Source organism: Balearica regulorum, chromosome 3 (assembly GCF_011004875.1).
Source record: "Balearica regulorum gibbericeps isolate bBalReg1 chromosome 3, bBalReg1.pri, whole genome shotgun sequence".
Taxonomy (NCBI): Eukaryota; Metazoa; Chordata; class Aves; order Gruiformes; family Gruidae; genus Balearica; species Balearica regulorum.
This window is the reverse complement of record NC_046186.1, coordinates 32,216,969-32,236,366: the sequence shown is the minus strand read 5'-3', so window position 1 is coordinate 32,236,366 and position 19,398 is coordinate 32,216,969. Positions and strand designations below refer to the sequence as shown.

The 19,398-nt window shown below is 36.1% G+C and overlaps 1 protein-coding gene across 5 annotated transcripts in view; it reads right to left on the bottom strand.

Annotated features, from left to right (window-relative positions):
* ADGRB3 (adhesion G protein-coupled receptor B3) overlaps positions 1 to 19,398 on the bottom strand; it is a 472,696-nt gene that overhangs the window by 191,424 nt on the left and 261,874 nt on the right. For all 5 annotated transcript variants that reach the window (XM_075747416.1, XM_075747418.1, XM_075747419.1 and 2 more), the window contains 2 exons: positions 6,660 to 6,806; positions 5,960 to 6,035 (listed from right to left, as the gene is read on the bottom strand). In XM_075747416.1, coding sequence (XP_075603531.1) covers positions 5,960 to 6,035; positions 6,660 to 6,806 — 223 coding nt within the window. The remainder of the gene's footprint in view (positions 1 to 5,959; positions 6,036 to 6,659; positions 6,807 to 19,398) is intronic.

The following is a 19,398-nucleotide window of genomic DNA, read 5'->3' as shown; positions in this document are numbered from 1 at the left end:
GTACTGTACATACGGTAGTTGAGTATCTATAAATGTTCCTAAGAAAGGCATAATTAAAAAAAAAAAGAAACAAAACAAACAGCAACAAACAAAACTCCAAATAAATACAAAACTGCTTTCTCTAACAGATCGTGACAGGTGGAAATAGAGTGTACTAGCTATTAAAAGATGTTGCCCATTTTGGAAATTCACATAAGCTAATATAAATACTGATACTTAAGTACTTGAACACAGTCAGTCTTTGTGATTGAGAAATGTTTCCTTGCTGCATCTAATTTTGGTACAGTTATGATGGTTCTAGGGTGAGACCCAAAAGAGCACTTAAAGTGCCTAGATTGTAACCTTGGTACATCAATTTTGCCTCAGTCTCATTAAACCCCTACCAATCCACTTACGTTCTCAAGAGCCCCTAGCAGACTGTTTCGCCAGAAAATAAATGTAACTGGCTATATTGCTGTGAAATAAAATCTGCATCACTCGTGGCTGTCCTGTCTGGGCTGAATGCCTAGTTGCATATTTCATATTTGGCTGTTTATATAGTCCCTGGAAGAATGCAATCTGGCAAGTATATTCCAAACTCACATAACACATTAAGAAACCACTGAATTAAAGCTCAAAGCATTGTAATCACAAGAATTTCCCTCAAAATCACTGATGCAGTGCCATTGATATCTTTGTTGAAGATATTTTTTTAAACAACAGCTTAGTGTTGAGAACACTTATTCAGGAATTTAAGTAATCAGCTTTTACAAAACATCCCAAGGAGGTGGAATACTTGGGTTTCTGTCCCTCTCATAAAATAGAGTTATTTTACTAAAGTCTTTTTCTATCTGGGTATACATTTTGAGGGTATTCTTTTATATACGGGTACACATATTGATTCTTTTTCTTTTCTTTTAGAACAGCTCCATGTTACTCAAGAAAAATGAACTTTTGAATAAGGCATGTTGCTATCTCAAGACAGCATGAAAGAAGTTATAGTTCAATGTGTAATGTTGTATACATTACAGAAAAATTACAGATGCTATAGCAGTAATGCTATGCAGTAAAACCTGTCTGAGGTACTCCACCCTCAGTCTCACCAAGCTGACCTAAGGAAGTTTCAGGGCCCTTTTGGCTGGTGCAAATGGTGAAAGAGAACATTTCAGTGCGGGAAATTATAGCAGAAGTGCAGTGGTTGTTTAAGTGAAGGGTAAAAAAGCTTGCTACAGCAAAATCATTCATTCTTTATTTGTTCTTATTTGTTAAAAGAAAAGTTAAAAACTATCTTACAGTATAGCAATATGCAATGTATTCCTACAGAGTGCCCAGGAGAGGAATTATATATAATATCTTTTAGATGAGTATTGTACTGAGAATCAATTTTCTGTGAACCTAACAGTAACATAAACGTGCTCAGGGATGCAAGAGCAATGGAAATAATATTCAGCCTATAGTGCTCAAAATATTCAATATTTCAATATATGATTTTAAAAAAATCCATATGACATTACAAGAACAGTGCAATGCAGCAAAGTATATTAGGAAATAGAATCAGATGAAGTTTATTTACTTGTGCATGGAAAAAACCCACCACTTCTATTTTTATAAGGAAGAATAAAGTACTTTTCCCTAACCTCTTGTTTAAAAAGTTCTGGCAAAATTCTTTGAAATATATACATGTACCACTAGGATTAAACACATTGTCCAAAAAGTTCTAGATTAATGTAATTGCCAAGTTCTCATCTCACACTGTGTTTACAAGACTTACTTTTAACACATTCTATGCCAGTAAAACCAAGAAAAATCAAGCCCATGTGGTTAAATGCAGCTAATTTTGGAGTTTGTGAAATATATTGTGTAGGCTGTCCTAGATAATGAAATCCTCATTTTACTCACAGAACACCTGTGATGTACCAGATGGAGATTAGGTGCTTTGAAAGGTTTTCCCTAAAGATATACTGAGATATTTTTATTTGTTTGTTTATTTATTTTAAAAAGAGAAATTCTTTGTGATGATGTAGAAGCTTCCATACCTTTTAGTGCTCATATTAAGGAATGTATGGGAATGTATGTCACCTTTGTTCTTCTGAAAACTACAAAAAATGGTGTCATACAATCAAATATTTACTTTACGCCCACCCTAACCTGTAAAGCCAGGGACTGAAATCACATGGGAAGAGGTAAAGCTTTCTGGATATTTAACTGTGGCCAATAGAAATCATCTTTTTTATCAGGTTGTCAAGGTGTAAATGATGTGGCCTTTTGACTCAAACACAAGCCCATTTTACTTATTTTATCTTGGTTTATTGTTTTGTTTATCTTTATTCCCACTACTAACATATTTTGTCAACTGTCATTTTATTTAGAACAGCATCACATGAGATTCTTATCCAGAATGGTTTTTTAATTCATACATTGTGCATAGCTACCACACTTCTGGGTATCATATAAAGTCTAGATGATGTTACCTCCCTTCACATTTTAGGGTGTTTGCTCCATACACAGTGCTATTGCAGTGAAGCATTTCACTATGTTCAGCACTAATAAGGTTATCACAATAATGCTTATTGCAGTTAAATAAGGTTAGTACAAATAGTAATTAATATAAGCTCATGTAAAATGATAGTTTTTCATTGAAAAATGTAAGCAAACAAAAATATACCTTTTCCAAATGCAGTGGGATGTACAGAAACCTTCATTCATGTACCTGAGCAAGGGTAAAGTGATAAACCACCCTATAATAAAGACTCTATTAAAACCTGCATTGCAGTTCTAATTTTTGCAATATAATAGCTTAACAAATTCAGCACTAATCACAGTTGCAGTTTTTTCCAATTCAGAATTCCATCTGAATGAACATCAAAATGGTTTGAATGCATCAAAATGCATTCAATAGTATTTAATATTTTCATCAATGACATAGATGGTGGGATTGAGTGCACCCTCACCAAGTTTGCAGATGACACCAAGCTCAGTCCTGCAGTGGATACGCTAGAGGGAAGGGATGCCATCCAGAGGGACCTTGACAGGCTTGAGGAGTGGGCCCATGTGAACCTCATAAAGTTCAACAAGGCCAAGTGCAAGGTCCTGCACGTGGGTTGAAGCAATGCCCAATATCAATGCTGACTGGGGGGTAAAGAGATTGAGAGCAGCGCTGCGGAGAAGGACTTGAGGATATTTGTGGATGAAAAAGTGAACATGACCCAACAATATGTGCTTGCAGCCCAGAAAGCCAACTTTATCCTGGGCTGTATAAAAAGAAGCTTGGCAGGTTGAGGGAGGTGATTCTCCCCCTCTACTCAGTTCTCATGAGACCCCACCTGCAGTACTGCATCCAGCCCTGGGGTCCCCAGTACAAGAATGGCATGGACCTGTTAGACCATGCCCTGAGGGCTGGAACATCTCTCCTATGAAGATAGGCTGAGAGAGTTGGGGTTGTTCAGCCTGGAGAAGAGAACGCTCCAGGAGGAACTTATTGCAGGCTTTCAGTACTTAAAGGGGGCTTATAAGAAAGACAGAGAGAGACTTTTTACCAAGGCCTGTAGTGACACGACAAAGTGCAATGGTTTTAAACTGAAAGAGGGTAGATTTAGATTGGACATAAGGAGGAAATTTTTAATGATGAAATTGATAAGGCACTGGAACAGGTTGCCCAGAGACGCTGTGGATGCCCCATCATTGGAAGTGTTCAAGGCCAGTTGTATGGGGCTTTGGGCAACCTGGTCTAGTGGAAGATGTCCCTGCCCATGGCAGGTGGGCAGACTATATGACCTTTGAAGGTTCCTTCCAACCCAAACTGTTCAAGATTCTATGATTCTATGAAAACAATTTGAAATTGTGTCACCTTTGAGATACTATTTTATGGTCATGAGATCAAATTTTGAATATGACTACCATGGGCAAAGAAATCCAGCATGATACACTTCCTGATGAGGTAAGAGATGCAAGCTGTAAAAGTTTCAGTATAACTTCATTAAAAATATTAAAGAAGTGCAGGGAAGTACTGAGGCACTATACTCTGAACAAAGAAGAGCCTAGAGGTACCTGGGAATATGTGTTATACTTTTGTATCACAGATTAATAATAACTTTTATTCCTTATTCACATACATAAGAGGAAATAATAGTACTTGTTTCCTTTTCTTGGGCAGATGAGAATTGGATTCAAATAATACTGAGCATATTCAGAGGCAAAGTGGGATATCTTCATATTTGAATTTCTAAAGACTTCATTTATGAATAGATATACATAGATTATTACACCATTTTTCTTTAGAAGCTCACAAAACCTATGAACTGAATCTTACAGTGAAATGGTCACATTTGCTGTGTAAATCAGTAACCAGCCAAAAGCAGAACAGATGAAAGCAAAAAATTTGGGAACAGAGATGCACTTTCTTATAGTTCATAGTACTTAAGCTGCTGTACTTTTATGTCCCTATTCTGTCCCTGTTCCTGCTGCTTGGGATGCTATTGATTCTAGGGAAAATCTAGTAAGGCCTATAAATCTTACTTTTCTAAGGGATGAAATAAAAGCCCTGAAAGGCTTTTCATATAAGCAAATATACAGCATTCAAGGTTAAAACTTGTTTTTTTGTAAATTAAAACTATCGACCTATGAGAGCTGAAAAGGCATGATCGTAGATTGTGGTTTACAATATAAAGGTCTGAAAGGTACACGGCCACCTTGATGCTTTCCTAGGATTGGCAGATTGTCTCTGAGGTCTGCCAAAAAGGTCTACAATAGCCATTTGGCTCTGTTTCTTTGAGGACGGGAGAAGAGAAGAAAAAGTATCTCTCACAAACATCTCTTCTTGCCTGCCTGATTTCAGGAACTGGCACAACAAATGGAAAGTGCTTAGTGACACTTCGGAAGTGGATGAGTTGTCATTTATACCATGCCTTAAGCATAAACGGCTCTCGCCAGCCCTCCCCAGGCTTCCAGGTGTCCTGCCAGGACATCACTGTTTGAATTGCACTCTACCTCAGAGAGCTTTCTGTCCCCAACATTGCAGCTACTCATTGCACAGTGCATTGCAATGTTTATGGGAAGTGGGTTTTTTCTTTTCTTAGGACTGAGTCTTTTTTGTTTTCAAATGGATTTTGGCAAAAATCTGTTGTTGTTCCATCCTTTCTTTCAAACCCTGAAGTTTTGGTTAAACAGAGCAGGGAAAGGTGATCTGGTGGCTTCCTAATTGCTATCCTTTCTAATTATTGTGAATTCATTAGCAGCTATTGTGACACAATCTGCACTTGTTTCTTTTACCGTAAAAGGACATAAATAGGCCAATGGTGCACAGGATCATGTGAAATAAGAGTATTAATGGACCATGAAATGATCTTAACCAGTAATTTGAGAAGAGGGGGTTAAATGTTTATTTCCAAATTGTCTGTTATCAAGTACAGAAAGGAAAAAGTGAAACAAGACACCCTCCTATTTCTTTATGTATGTGTATGGCCCTCATAACTGACATACCACAGCTGTTCAGGCACACGCACGCTATTTCTAAAATGGTTCCTCTCTATAGCTCTGCTGTTCCTTCTGAATACAGCTTGCACTGAAAAAGTACTTGGAAAACTACCACTAGAGACTTCTGCAGAAGCAGAGCAGACAACCTTAGTACATCAGATTATGACATCATTACTAGATCACTTGTATTAACTGGACAAACAGTAGTTTGAAGCACAAGTGGCCTGAGCATCTGTGTACATACTTCTAATCAAACATTTATGTAATTAAGCTTAATATAGATGACACAAAATATAGACTAAGCCAATCTGGTAAAAAGGCTATTATTTGCATCATACAAATGGCTAAGCATGAAGGAAAGACAAATATACACATATATATTTTAAATAGGAAAAAAACAACGATACCAATATGCAAACAGTCTCAGTTGTCTACTTTTATCCTGACATGTAATGTAGTTATGATCCCCAAATAGTCTAATTCATATTGTATTTATGAAATTTCTTACCTCAAAGTGGGCAAAATGAGTTCTAAATTTTTGTATAGCACTGCTCCAAGTACAAATACAGTTGATTCATCTAGTTCTGAAAAGATTAAGGAAAAAAAGATTTTTAAACTCTCTTTCCCAAACCTCCATCAGCATTAAAAACTGTGAATACCATTTATCTTTCTAGTAGAAATTTTATTTTAAATAAACCATCATAATTTTGAATTATATCCTGCAAATGTGTCATAAAGATGTAGCACTGTCAGGAATATATCAAAAGATTTAAAACACTGAAAATCACATTTTCAAAAAATTTGCACCGCAATAGCATTTGTAAATTGTGTCTGAAGACATGGTAATTTGCCTGCTGAGTATCCTTTGGTAAAAAAGTTAGGTGACCTGTTAGAATGGCCCAATCTGTTGGAGTGGAGCAGCTTCAGAGGGTTCAGCAGAACTGCACTTCAGGTCACCTCATACCACCACAGGTACAATCTAATAACTAAGCATTGGCTATTCAGCGTAGGATTTCTGTAGCTTTTTTTGTTCAAGGTGCTGAAATTAAGCCCCATCATTTTCCTCTGGGATAAGCTGTGGGTACTGGTTTTCTTCTGAAGATGGATAAAATAACCACTTCTATATCATACAGTGGTTCTATGAGAAAAGATTCTGAGTTTCCTTGTTAAAGCTAACACAAAATTAACATGCTGATAAGCTTTTTTACCTGTTGACATAGGGGTGAAGATATTTTTAGGAATGACAACTCTGTCTTCTGAGTTTCGTGCCCAATCAACCATTCCTTTTCTTCCTTTCATGGGGAAATTGATGTCGGTTAAAACAGATGCAGCAGGAAGCTTCTGAATGCTAGCCACTAGTAAGAGAAATCACAAAATCAAAATTGTGTTTCATATTCTAAAGCATCATATGATAATAACAATACAGCAATAACAAACATGTTTAATAATACATTTCAAGTAAAGCAGGAATTTATAGGACATTAATTGGCACAGAAAGTGTAATCTTATTGCTTATTATGCAGTTCTACAACGGATTAATTGTGTGGCATTGATTGTATCATTTGTCAGCCAGATTCTGATTAAGTTTCTTAACAAGGATTATTGAATGTACTGGCTTATACCCTGAAATTCACACATAAGGACATCGTCATTCTTCAGAGCAAATTCTAAAATAATCAAATGTGACAATGAAAGGAAGACATTGCTGCAAATTGCTTTGGGATACATAACTGCTAGATGCAGGCTAATGAAGCAATATCAGAGCTTTTATCCCCTATACACAATTTCAAGATAGACCCATTAAGAAGATTCACATATTAAAAGACCTCGTTGCTTCCACACAAATGAGAATAATGCAGTATAGCACTTGATTTCTTTCCCTTGAAAGAATAATCCCCTGAATTCTTAATTATATTTTTTCCATCTAAAAAAAAACCCCAAACCCCCAAAGTACATCACTATTATATCTGTAACAGATATAGAAAGACAGAAGAAATCAAATCTAATAATAGACAGTTTGGAATTTTGTTTACTCATTCTCATTTTCTCTCTGTTTCCTAACTCAACTATTATCTGGAAATCAGTTTCAGCTCTGCTGTGAAATCTAAGTATGACTCCATGGCAACACTGTCAGTGTCTAGTAAGACTCAAACTACTTTTAAGGAACTGACAGGGCTGCAAGTGTTTACGTACACTCAGAGAGATGAGAAACAACACATTTGGAGCACTAGCTCCACTCTTAATGTAAGCCATGTTGATAGCCATTTCCTGTGCAATGCTCTTCCTAATCAATTTATGAAGAGGCTAATGTAGTTGGAAGAGCTCGGACATCAGGACTATACTTTGATCTGCATAACGATTTCAGTGCAAGGACTCTGCAAGGGGGTTAAATAGAAAGACAATGGGGGATAGCTGTAAAAGGAATCAGAACAGCAAAATTGAAGTAGAAAACCATTAGGTGTCTCATCAGTGGATTTTATTTGAAAGGAAACTGTAATTCAAATCCAAGAGAAGAGGAAAATTAAGAGGTTAACAATATTAACTCTACAAATGTATTCCTTGATAACTGACTCTTAGTTTCAAATTAGACTGGTTATGTATTACAGAATCACATTAGTGAGGTGGTACTTGAGGTTATTTCAGGCTTTCCATTATAAAACTATCATCAGGGCTTTACAACGCTAGTTACAAACCCCTCCAAGCTGAAATTGGCAAATACATTCCCAGCCCTGAAGGGATGCTTAGTCTTGTGAATTTTCAGGTGGTGTGTGGAGGGAGAAGAGTTCAGGTGTTTCAGAATTACTGGGGTATAAAATGGATTGCATGTTTTCACATGCAATCAATGGTTATACAGAATATATTAACATTGTAAAAAATGGATTTTTTCCATAGTTTTTAAAATCTAAAAAGAATTTTATTTTATTTTCCACAAAAAGAAAATTAAACCCACAGTTATTTAGTTTTCAAAATTAAATACAGCCCATAAAAGACAATATTGGATTTTTTATTTGCACAGTATTTCTCTGTGTATCTATCTATCTATCTCTCTCTCTAATTATCTAGTAGAGCCTTGATATTTCATCCACCTTTTGGATGATAGCTCCTTTTATTGAAATAGGAAATCAATGTTATTCAATGGAATTCACTCTGCAAAACAGAAAACCACTTGAGGACTGGATAAATGGTGAGGGTCTAGGATAGTACCTCTCTGGATGGTGTCTTTCTCTGTATTTTAAATAGGGCCATTCATCATCGTACCTAAGCACTACTTAGAACCAAAGATTCCAAAATATTTGTTAATATTTAGGTAATGAATAACACAAAACCTAAACATAAAACCTAAACATTTGTTTTATGGCTTATATGTAAGAAATATAAATATATTTATTTATTGGGCAGTGTTAGGTTTATGGTTGGACTCAATGATCTTAAAGGTCTTTACCAACCTAAATGATTCTACGATTCTATATATTCCCATTCATGGTTCAGACAAGTTTTTCTTCTACTTACAATTAAACAAAAGTGTCTCTATTTAATTTCACAGAAGATGCAACCTTAATATCCTGGAGATTTTGGATCTCTGCACAGACAGAGAGAGTACACCGCACACATAAACCAGTAACTGAAACATTTTCCATAATGCTTGCTCTGTGTCCTGCAAAGCCTGCCTTTTACAGATCCACACAGATTATTATTAGTTCAGTCCATCAACATGGCCAGGTGGATACATGAAACAGTTCCCACCTCTTCAGTGCCACTGTGAACTGTATTTTACTTTTTAAAAAAGCTAATATTCTTATTAAATATTAGTCTACAACTCATTTCAGTGAGACCTTAAAGCATGACCATTAGAGTATTTCCATTGTGAAATGTGACTTTGCTGGTCTCTAACTCAGTTTCAATCTGCAGCATGAAATGATTATTTATTGTGAGCATGAAAATCAACAGGCCTTTTAGAAGAGAATGTGTATAATTCAGGTGCTGGGTCCTTCACATGTCAGAAACTCAAATGTCAGTTTCTTATACACAGATAATAAGACACAATGATGTCATTCACTTTGTACTTTATTGTATTCTTTTTATGTTAGGTTTGTATTAGAAAACAATGCTCCAAACACTGGAGCTCAAATGATTCAGTTCTGCAACTGCCACACCAGCACTTTGTCTTCTCATTTGGAAAAAAAAAAAAAAAAAGTTGCATAGTTGAAAAAAAAATAATTACCACACCAAAACATCATGATGTCCTGAATTTGAGACAGAACACTAGCCAATGAGCACATTTACAGGCACTGTGGCAGAAGTATCTTTGCTTGTTTATACACACACAGAAGTTGTATAATACTGGAAAAACAGTCAATGAGAATATTAATAAGAATGAAATCGCAAAGTGGAAAAAAAAATTAAAAAAAGAGAAGAAAAACTAAAACGAAAATGATGTAAGCAAAAGATGAAGAAAAATTGTGTGTGTCATTTTAAATTAAGGAACTTTAAAATATAAAACTTCCCATATACACCAGATACAGCGTGTCTTATTGTCTCAGATAAAACCATACTTGAATTATTGTTGTAATACATTCTTCTGTTCTAATCTGACTGCATTTTCCTGGGCTGTTTATGCTGAAGACATAATACTGGCAAGTGACCAGCATGGTCATTTCTCAAATCATTCTTACAGTTTGCAGATGCCCTGCTGTAGACACAATTAATCAAAACTTTTCCAATATGGAAAATAGTTGTTTTTATTTATTTGTACTATGGCAATTCCTATGACATTCCAGGCATTACTCAAAAAAAAGAAAAAAAAAAAAAAAGATGCAGAGCTTGCATTACTTTTCAAAAATTCTTTGGTTTTGGCTTAACCAGCATGAACCTGAAATGAAAAAGCAACCCAGAGGGCTTTTTGTGTGAAAAATATTAGAGACAGAAAGTTTGAGTGTACAGAAATATGTTTAGGGTGCGGAATATGTTGCATTCTTTCATTCTCTGGACAGACTCTTGTTGTGGGTCCTATATGCTTTCAATTACAATTTTAATGAGAATCCCAAAGCGGGGGGGGGGGGGGGGGGGGGGGCGGGAAGAAGAAAAAGGAATGTCATCCATGGTACTTGACTGTATTCAACATCTGAAGAACGCAAGAGGTAGAATATAACCTTTATTTCTTCAAAAAACAGCACCATCATAGTTCCGAATCTTGCAGGTAAAATTTATGTGCCCCAGATGGAAGAAAACCTCACCTAGCTATAAGCTGAAACACAGGAGAAAAAGACCTTCTTTTTAGAATTCTTTGAGCATTCTTTTGATGCACATTGGTATAAATTACAAGACAGCGGTTCAATTACACTTAAGAACACATACATATTTGATGACTCCATAATAATTATTGATTCAGAAAAATCTATTTAAGTAGTCTAGTCTAATCAATTTAGTGATTGCTTTGACCCCCTAATGGATTCATTTTAATATTCTTTACAAATACATCTCCTTTTGCCTTTATTTCATTTTCATGCTGCAGTTGCAGACAACTTGTTCAATACTGCTCTACTGAAAAATTCAGAACTGGCAACTACTAACTCTTCTTTACTGAGTAAAATAAAATGTCTTTGGAACTGATTAACTCCAAATGCAAAGGAATGGAGAATTTTCCATGACTATCCAAATGAGCTAATTACACACAGAAATATGTGAATGATATTTAAGCAGGTTATTTGGAGCAGCACAAAAGTGGTTAATTAATGTGTCAAGAAAATTCTGCGTGAAATAAAATTTGTGTAGTTCTTGTATGCTAGTCCTTGTAGATTATGGCCTAGAATAGAAAAACTGAAATGTATTGCTATGATCTCTATAACCCTGAATGAATTATAAGCTGCCTAGTGCAACTTCCAGTAGCTCTCTGACTGATCCGAGTTGCTAAATAATAAAAGATAAAGCAGCCAAATAAGTGCCATCAATCACCTTCTCCTTCTCTTTATTATTCACCCATTAGCCTCCCGTGTTGAACAAAAACTGGTAAGATTTCAGGATCAGCTGCTTGAATAATATTAATCACTTTAGAACAGGAAATCAGATTCACTGAAAGGCATGACAGAAAAATGACTGGATGTTTGCTCATGGACTAAACACAATTTCAGCTCTCACAGTAGAGATTTAGGTTTTAAAATTACAATGCAAGTGAAATTAAACAAGTCACCCCTAACCTTTTCAGAAACTGAACCAAAACTTTAGAAAAGATGCTCAAAATCTGAATCTGAATTCTGTAGCATTCATGTATTTACAGAAGAAGATACAACACTGGTTCTGATTCTCCTTTCTCACAAGTGATAACATTCTGGGTTTGTTATGCGTTACAGCACAGTAGCTGTGTTGATCCCTCATTTACAATCACTTAAGATACAGAGGAATGGGAATTAATTGTTTTAAAAGGCATCAGTGCCTTGACTGAATTGAAAAAAACAGATACAGAAATCTATGGGATTAGCATAAGATGTCAACTTCTGCTTAACCCTCCTTGTCAGAGCAAGAAAGTAGAACTCTGAATTTGATTGAATTTCAGTCACAGACAACAGAGTATGGCCATGCATATCAGCAGCAGCATTTACTCTTTTCTGGTCCTATTTTGACTTGTCCATTGACAGCATACTAGACATTTATTATTCAGCATTTAGTAAACTCGAGTTCATCACACAACAGGTTTTGATTTTTCAGACAAAGGATATTATACTGACCTTCTGGGACAGCTACTGCTAAATGTCTTTCTGGGTAAAATAGTCATGAATAGAACTGCCATTGTCACAGATATTCAGAATGAAGAATATGAAAGGATTTTTGTGTTAAATTTCACAATACTGAATATTTCTGCAAACATCTCTGTTAAGAAGACCCAATTAGAATCATATTTATACATTTTAGAATTATTCTGTTGACCCTAAACGTAAAAAACTTTTTTTTTTTTAATAGAATAAATAAGTTTATTTAAGTCAGCTCATGTTGGATACACGGGGAACAAAGTCTTGCCTGGCTCATCATCAAAGAGCCAGATGGACATACTGAAGATGATATTCATAACAGATATGTTCTATCCACTTAAACCCCATCATTTTAAAGACAATCTGCAATAAACACAAATGGTGAAACCCCCTTTTCAAGGAGATCAATTTGTGGATCTCCAGATTTGCTACAAAACTGCATCTGAGCAGGCTTAATGATCTCCTTTAAAATCAGTACAAAGATAAATCCACCTCTTTCCACCCACAAGATTATGTATAAAAGAAGGACTGTGGTGAAGTGACATCCCCTTACATGAACATAAGAAGACCAACCAGGTAATTTTCCCTCTGCAAATAATACTCATGAAGTCTCCTCGCAGTGAACCAACATCAAACAACGGTCAGAAAAATGCTCCTAAGAAATTATAACTTAACAGATCTCCTAATTCTTATAACTATCAACACAGAAATGATGTCTTCTTAAATTAGAACCTTGTTATGCCCTACTGCTCCATGGGGGGACAAGGGAGGGATGTCCCTAGAAGCTTGCTGTGCATTTGCATCCCCGAAGCTCATCAGCTCACAGCAGCTACCCACTGACTAGTCAAGTTTTAGGCAGCAAGACACACTACTGGTATAGGCAGAAGTAGACATTTCATGGGTATTTTCACTAATCAGGCATGAGTTCTGCGTAAGTCCTTCCTTTAGTGTCAAGAAAACCGTGCCTTAAATGGGCTTGCTGTTTAAAGTTAAGAATAATGCTTTAGGTTAATCAAGAAGCTACATTAACAGTGAGCTTTGCATACTTCCCGTCTGTATTCCATAGGCAATGCAATGGGGAAGAGAGGTACTTGTTACCCTTTTTTGTTGTAAAATACTACATTTATCAGTGCTAAGAACTTTAGGGAATTAGTGAACTCATTTCTGTTTTGAGCTTGCAAAGCACTGCAGTCCTTTAAACAATATGAGGAATAAGTAAAAACACAAAAACAGTCACATAACTGTATGATGTCTGAATATGCTCCCCAAAGCCTGTAAAAAATGCCAGCAATACACTACCATATCAAAATATGACCAGTATAATATTTAGGATGAGTTAGAAAGCAGCATGGCTTCAGACAATGATCAGGATGCGTGTAATAAAAACTCAGAAGTCTTCTGCTACTTATGTAATTCAAAATAAACCCCAACTCATAGACAGCAGGCAAGTGCTCCCTTTTGGTTTCGTGTACTTCTGTTGTTCAGCACCAAATTCTGTACTGCAGGAGCAACTCAGGAATATATTAATTTCAGACTCATGAAAGATCACACATGCATATGCATTCTCCTGAGTGGTTTCTGATTGCACATGTGTTATGATAAAAAAATCTATCTTGATAAAATTAAAATAGGTAAAGCATAAGATTACAATTCTTCTTTTTTCAAACCTTTGTTTTTTCCAGGAATGGAAATAAAAATAGAAAATAAAAAATTAAAAGCTCAAACAGTAATTAGATCACTAAGAATTGCTTTTATGGACAATAAAAGCTTTTGTAAAAAAAAACCAACATAAAGAAGGATTGTGGAAACTATTAAAATTTACTCCCCAAGAAAGAGTTAGTGTATAGAGATGGCTATAGCATCATAGAATTTGTCCATGTTCCAGATGCTACTTCTCCATGTCCCTCTAGGTGAAAAAAATAATAATCTTAGCATTTTTAAAATTTACAATCATTGTTACTATTTACTTACTATTAATGCACACTGTAAGATGAATATGGCTTTTTGCAGCTGGCAAATGTGGGAGGTAAAGAACAAAATCACTTTTAAAATTACAAATCTGAATCATGAGTTTGAAGAAAAACCATTTGAACTAGTGAAAATGTAAACAATATTTTATAAGCAGTCAGAAGAAAATGTGTTCTCATGATAAATGGAATGCTTCCTGAAATAAGTGGTTATTCAGAAAAATGCTTTAACCAAAACATGGTAGGAGGTTGTACTTCATTAACTAGAAGACAACTCTGGGAGTTATATTGAAGAAGATGAAGACATGAACAGCCAAAGAGACCCAGAGCCACATCCAAGGTACTTTGTGTTTCTGAGAGAGCTTTATTTTTTTCCATTCCTCTTAGTATTACTGTGCATTCATGATAGTAAGACTAAAGTCTCCCTTAGCAACTCTTGCCTTGTCATAAAGCACTTTTCAAGGAAAATAAAGACTCAGCATAAAGCAAGACAGAAGACGGAGGCTGATGCAGGAGATACAATGAGTTGGCACTTAAATGCATGAGTTTTAATGTTACAGAGAAAAGGTGAAAACCATGGTAATACGGAGGTGGCAAGGTGACCTGCAACACTATTTTAGATTGACTGAGTAGGGAAGGTGCAGAAACCAAGCATTTTTCGATCACTAAGGTGACTGGAAAAAGTGTCTGTGCTTGCGATTCTAGCTGATAACAAGAGAAAAAGAGAGTGAGACTGAAGGTAATGTTAACATAGTGAGCTCAGAAGATGGGAAATATGATAAAGCTGTCATCAGAGAAAGGGAAAAATAAGTAAACTTGAGAGAGATCATTAATAGGTTTATTTATCAGGCTTACTGATGATTAGATATCTGCTAAGAACTATTAAAAAGATATTAAAAGACAGAGAGGACTTGACAGAGGAGAAGAGATCAGTAAGGGGGCAAACAGACATGAAAATCATTAGCAGGGAATTGATAAAAATATTCTCTCAACATTACATTGCTTGGGGAGATGAAGAGCAGTAGAATGATTGCTTCCCCGAATTAGTAAATTGAAGCAAAGGAAAGATGGCCATTGTCATTCCTCTGGGGAAATGACAAGTAAATCCTATCATTCAGAAATCTAGAAAGATGTGAACTATGAAATGCAGGATATTGAAAGGTGATATAAGAAGTGAATTCTCAGGCCTGGAGAGAGAAGATTTGATGTATAAAAGCCACACACAGAGGAAACAAAATAAAGCATGTGAATCAATATATGTTTCTAATCACAGCTTTTTGTAGCAGACTAGAAACAGACCTCTATTATATTTTATTATTGAACAGCTTTTCTAATCATATGAAATGGCATCTTGAAGAACTTTCAGAGTCAACTATGAGCAAATGAAAACTGAGAGAACTGTGAATTAGTCTGGCATAGAATCTTGGAGCATTAATAGTATGGAAGTACCTAGTGAATCCTGAAAAGTAGAGCCTGACCTATCCTGCCAAACTTAGCACTTCCTAGTCAGCATCAAATTACTTCTCTAGTGGATATATTCCACTCTTAGTTTTCTTCAACCTGGGCACCAAGCTGTCGTAAGCCAGTGTACCCCCATCACACACATCTCTCTACAGCTCTAGCTCCCCATGATCACAATCAGCTCTGATGTAATGCATCTTTGTAACTTAGATGAGACTACTGTGAAAAGGGCTGTGAGAAGTGGGGGTTAGTGCCCCTTCCCTCAGGAGCTACACTTATGCTGAATCAGCTGTGACTGTGCATGGCCATGTATTTTGGTTGCCTGAACATTGACCTGTGCATTTGGTGTCAAGGTCAAGCAACCTTGGACCTGCCTTTTCACTATGGCCTTGCTGGAGACTGCTGGACTATTAGCTGAATACCATCACTGAACTGGATCCTGACCCTGATGCTGTGACTTGACTTCCTGGCTTGATGTCAGATCTGCCTCATCGCCGTGGACTTGTCTGGTGATGTGGAATATAAACTGGGCCTGGCTACCATCACAGACCTCCTCTGCTCTTCATGTTTGGGTGCTGTGGGACCTTGCCTTTGCAAGTGAGGTGACTGTGCGTGCCCTGCTGCCTCCTGGTTTCCCTCACAGAGCAGCTCTCTCTTGCTTCTCCCTGAACCCAGCACCTGATAAGCCGGTGCTGCAACAACTACCCGGTAAATGCCTTTAAGACAGGCTTGAGCAGAGTCATACAGAAAATCTGAAACAGAACCATTAGAAACACAGGTCTCCTGTGTCTTGGTTTCATGTTTGAGCCATGATTCTAACCTTCCTCACAGGAATTCATAACTAGGTCTTTGTTTTCTGGAGGCATGTCTAATTCATCTTGAATGTTCTCCATGGAGGAGATAAAGTAGATTAAGATTTGCTTAAGGGATTGTAAAAAGTTGTCCTGGGGCACCATGAAATCTAATTGTCAGGATAATGCAAACATGCTTTATTTGGATTGTTTACATCATGCATGGCACAATGAAAACTCAGTACCTCAGTGGGACATATAGACACTATCCAATATAAGTAGTAAGTAATGCTAATTAGACTGAGTTTGATTTACTTGTTCACATTGCTGAATTTTAAATTAACTTTAATAACTCAGGAGAAATATCTCAGAGTTATTATGGTCATTTCAATAAAACAACTGCACAATGAGGAGATGCTTTAAAAAACATCTAAATAGAAAATTGGGCCTATTAAGAATGACAGAGCTTGGTTATTATGAGCTGTTATAACACAATCACATGAATCACTATGGCATGTGGACCTTGTGCTCAGCTCTCGTTATCCAATTCTGGGCATCCCATCTCCAGCATACCCTGCTTCTTCCCTCCCACTCTCCAAACAAGAGGCTTTTCATGTTTATCAAAGATGTGGGATCAAAAAGATCCAAGTAGCTAAGAATGAAAACCAACAGTTAACTAAGTCAAGTGTTATAGCATTACCGTTTCTGTTGTCTGAATTCAGATGTCTTACTTGTCCATTAATTTTGAGTGCAGTTGATAGAGAAAGATAGAGATGCCTAAATAGGGTTGCTTGGGTTGCCTTCTCAAGTTTTTAAAAAATCATCTGAATTTTGTATATCTTGCATAGTGAGCCTAATCTGTATTTTAGGAATACTGGATTAACTCTTGCCTGTGACCGAGTACATATAATGCAAGCACATTATTCTTGAGCTCAGTGCCAAAGCTAATCATACAATCTGGTCAAACTATTTAACACAACATATAATATAGCATTATACCTGCAGCAGATAGGCTTATAATTCCTAAAAAAAGTCTGTTTAGATTCAGACTGACTTTTTAGATGCCCTTACAGTGCCTTCAGTTTTGCTTTTACATGCAGTAGAGAAGTACCACTTTGGACAGCTAATCTGTAGAAACTACTGTGAATAAGAAAACATCTTCTCTGGTTTTCCTGAGGCATGATGGATGCCATCAAAAGCAACCATCGCCATGCCTGGCTCTGCAACATTTGCATTACTAACATAAACACCTGATATGACTCTGCTATCTCTTCGGCGTTACATCCTATCTGCAACCTATTTTCTGCTACAGTTATTCCAATACAAACTTTGGTTTTATTGCTATTGTTATTTCTTTAATTTCTTGTGCTGTTCATTGCAGTATGTTTATGAAATATATATTCAGAATAGGAGTCCCCCAAACTGAAACTATACTGCTTTGGCTAACTATCCCTTATTTCCTGGAAATATTGCTTGCAGGTAGAAGCTCTATAAAGTTAAAATTCGATTCTGCAATGTGCAATACTCCAGACTGTTTGCTTATGTTATTTCATAAAAAAAACATGGTGAATTCTTTTTAAATGGAGTATCATGAATGTGAAATATGGAAGTAAGAAGCAAGGATGGAATTTTTTTTTCGACTGAACTGTAGTTTTTGGGACCCAACAACACAACACAATGTCTTCAATTAATTTCCTGTACCTGAAAGCACTTACACAGAGTGACTAAATTTACATGCCAGAGAAGCTATTAATTTACTGAAAATTTCTGCAAATTCTGTTTGAAAAGAATCTACACTTTTAGTCTTGCAAAATCATTCAGTATCAAGTATTCTACACCTCAGTCCAGTTTTGCTATTACTGCCATGCCATATTTGGGATAACTGTCATTATCTCCACAGTCAGATCTAGGAGATAGCCAGAAAAAAAAAACCTCTTGCCTTCCAATAGTATTTGAGCATTTACAAATTATAATCCACAGTCAAGGTGGCTTTCCTAGTACAAATCATTCCCTGGAGAACTGGACAATCAAAAAGTGTCATTTTGTATTAGCCTTTTCCCCCACCATAGCATTGTTACCCAACAAACAGTATTTTACAGGATGCTGAAAAGAAAATTGATTTTTTTTTTCTTCAATTATTTTCCCCTCTCTGTTCTGTGTAGTTTTTACAGTGATATTGCTTTTATAGAAAATTTTTGATGTACTAAATGGGTTTTCTGTCCCTAATCCCAAAACATCTAAATGGTGCTTTATTGGAAACCAAACTAACTGCACTCTGGTGGCAAACATTCATAACAAAATTTCTAAATTGAACGAAAGAGGAACAAAGTTAAGGGTCAGTGTAAGGATGCTCAGTTATTTGATAATATTTCAAAGCAGTAACTTTTTTGCAGAAGCACAGATGTGGACAGAATAATCTGGACCCATCTTGATATGAATGGTGGCTATTAATTAAATCTTGATGATTTAAGCATTTGAGTTCTGCAGTTACACTATGTTTATTGCAGAGGGACATTTGAATGGTAATGAAGCATTTTCAAAAGGTGCTCAATGTCATCATTCAGCAAATGAGACTTTCAGTGCATGTGCTGAGACAACATACTGGTTGCACTGCTTGGAGCAAGAAATTAATTGGACATAGAAGAAATTTTTTCCCAAAAGTTACGCCAACATTCACATAAATATTAAAAATGGAACTGATGAGAATTTAGCATAAGCAATATGAGAAGTAAAATCAGTTAAGTGAAACAGCTACTTTAATCACATTAATAGGAATAAGCAAATTTTATTATTCAACAGAGGTATATAACATTGGAAATTATATACAAGATAGGAGAAGAGGGGGATGGAAGCCCTTAAACAAAACCTGCAAGTATGTTTTAATATGTAATTCCTTGGGCTTTTTAATAATGACCTACTATATTTAGGTTATGTTTATGGAATTTTTATATTATGCCTTCCTTCATTTTTAGTTCTTTCTGTCAC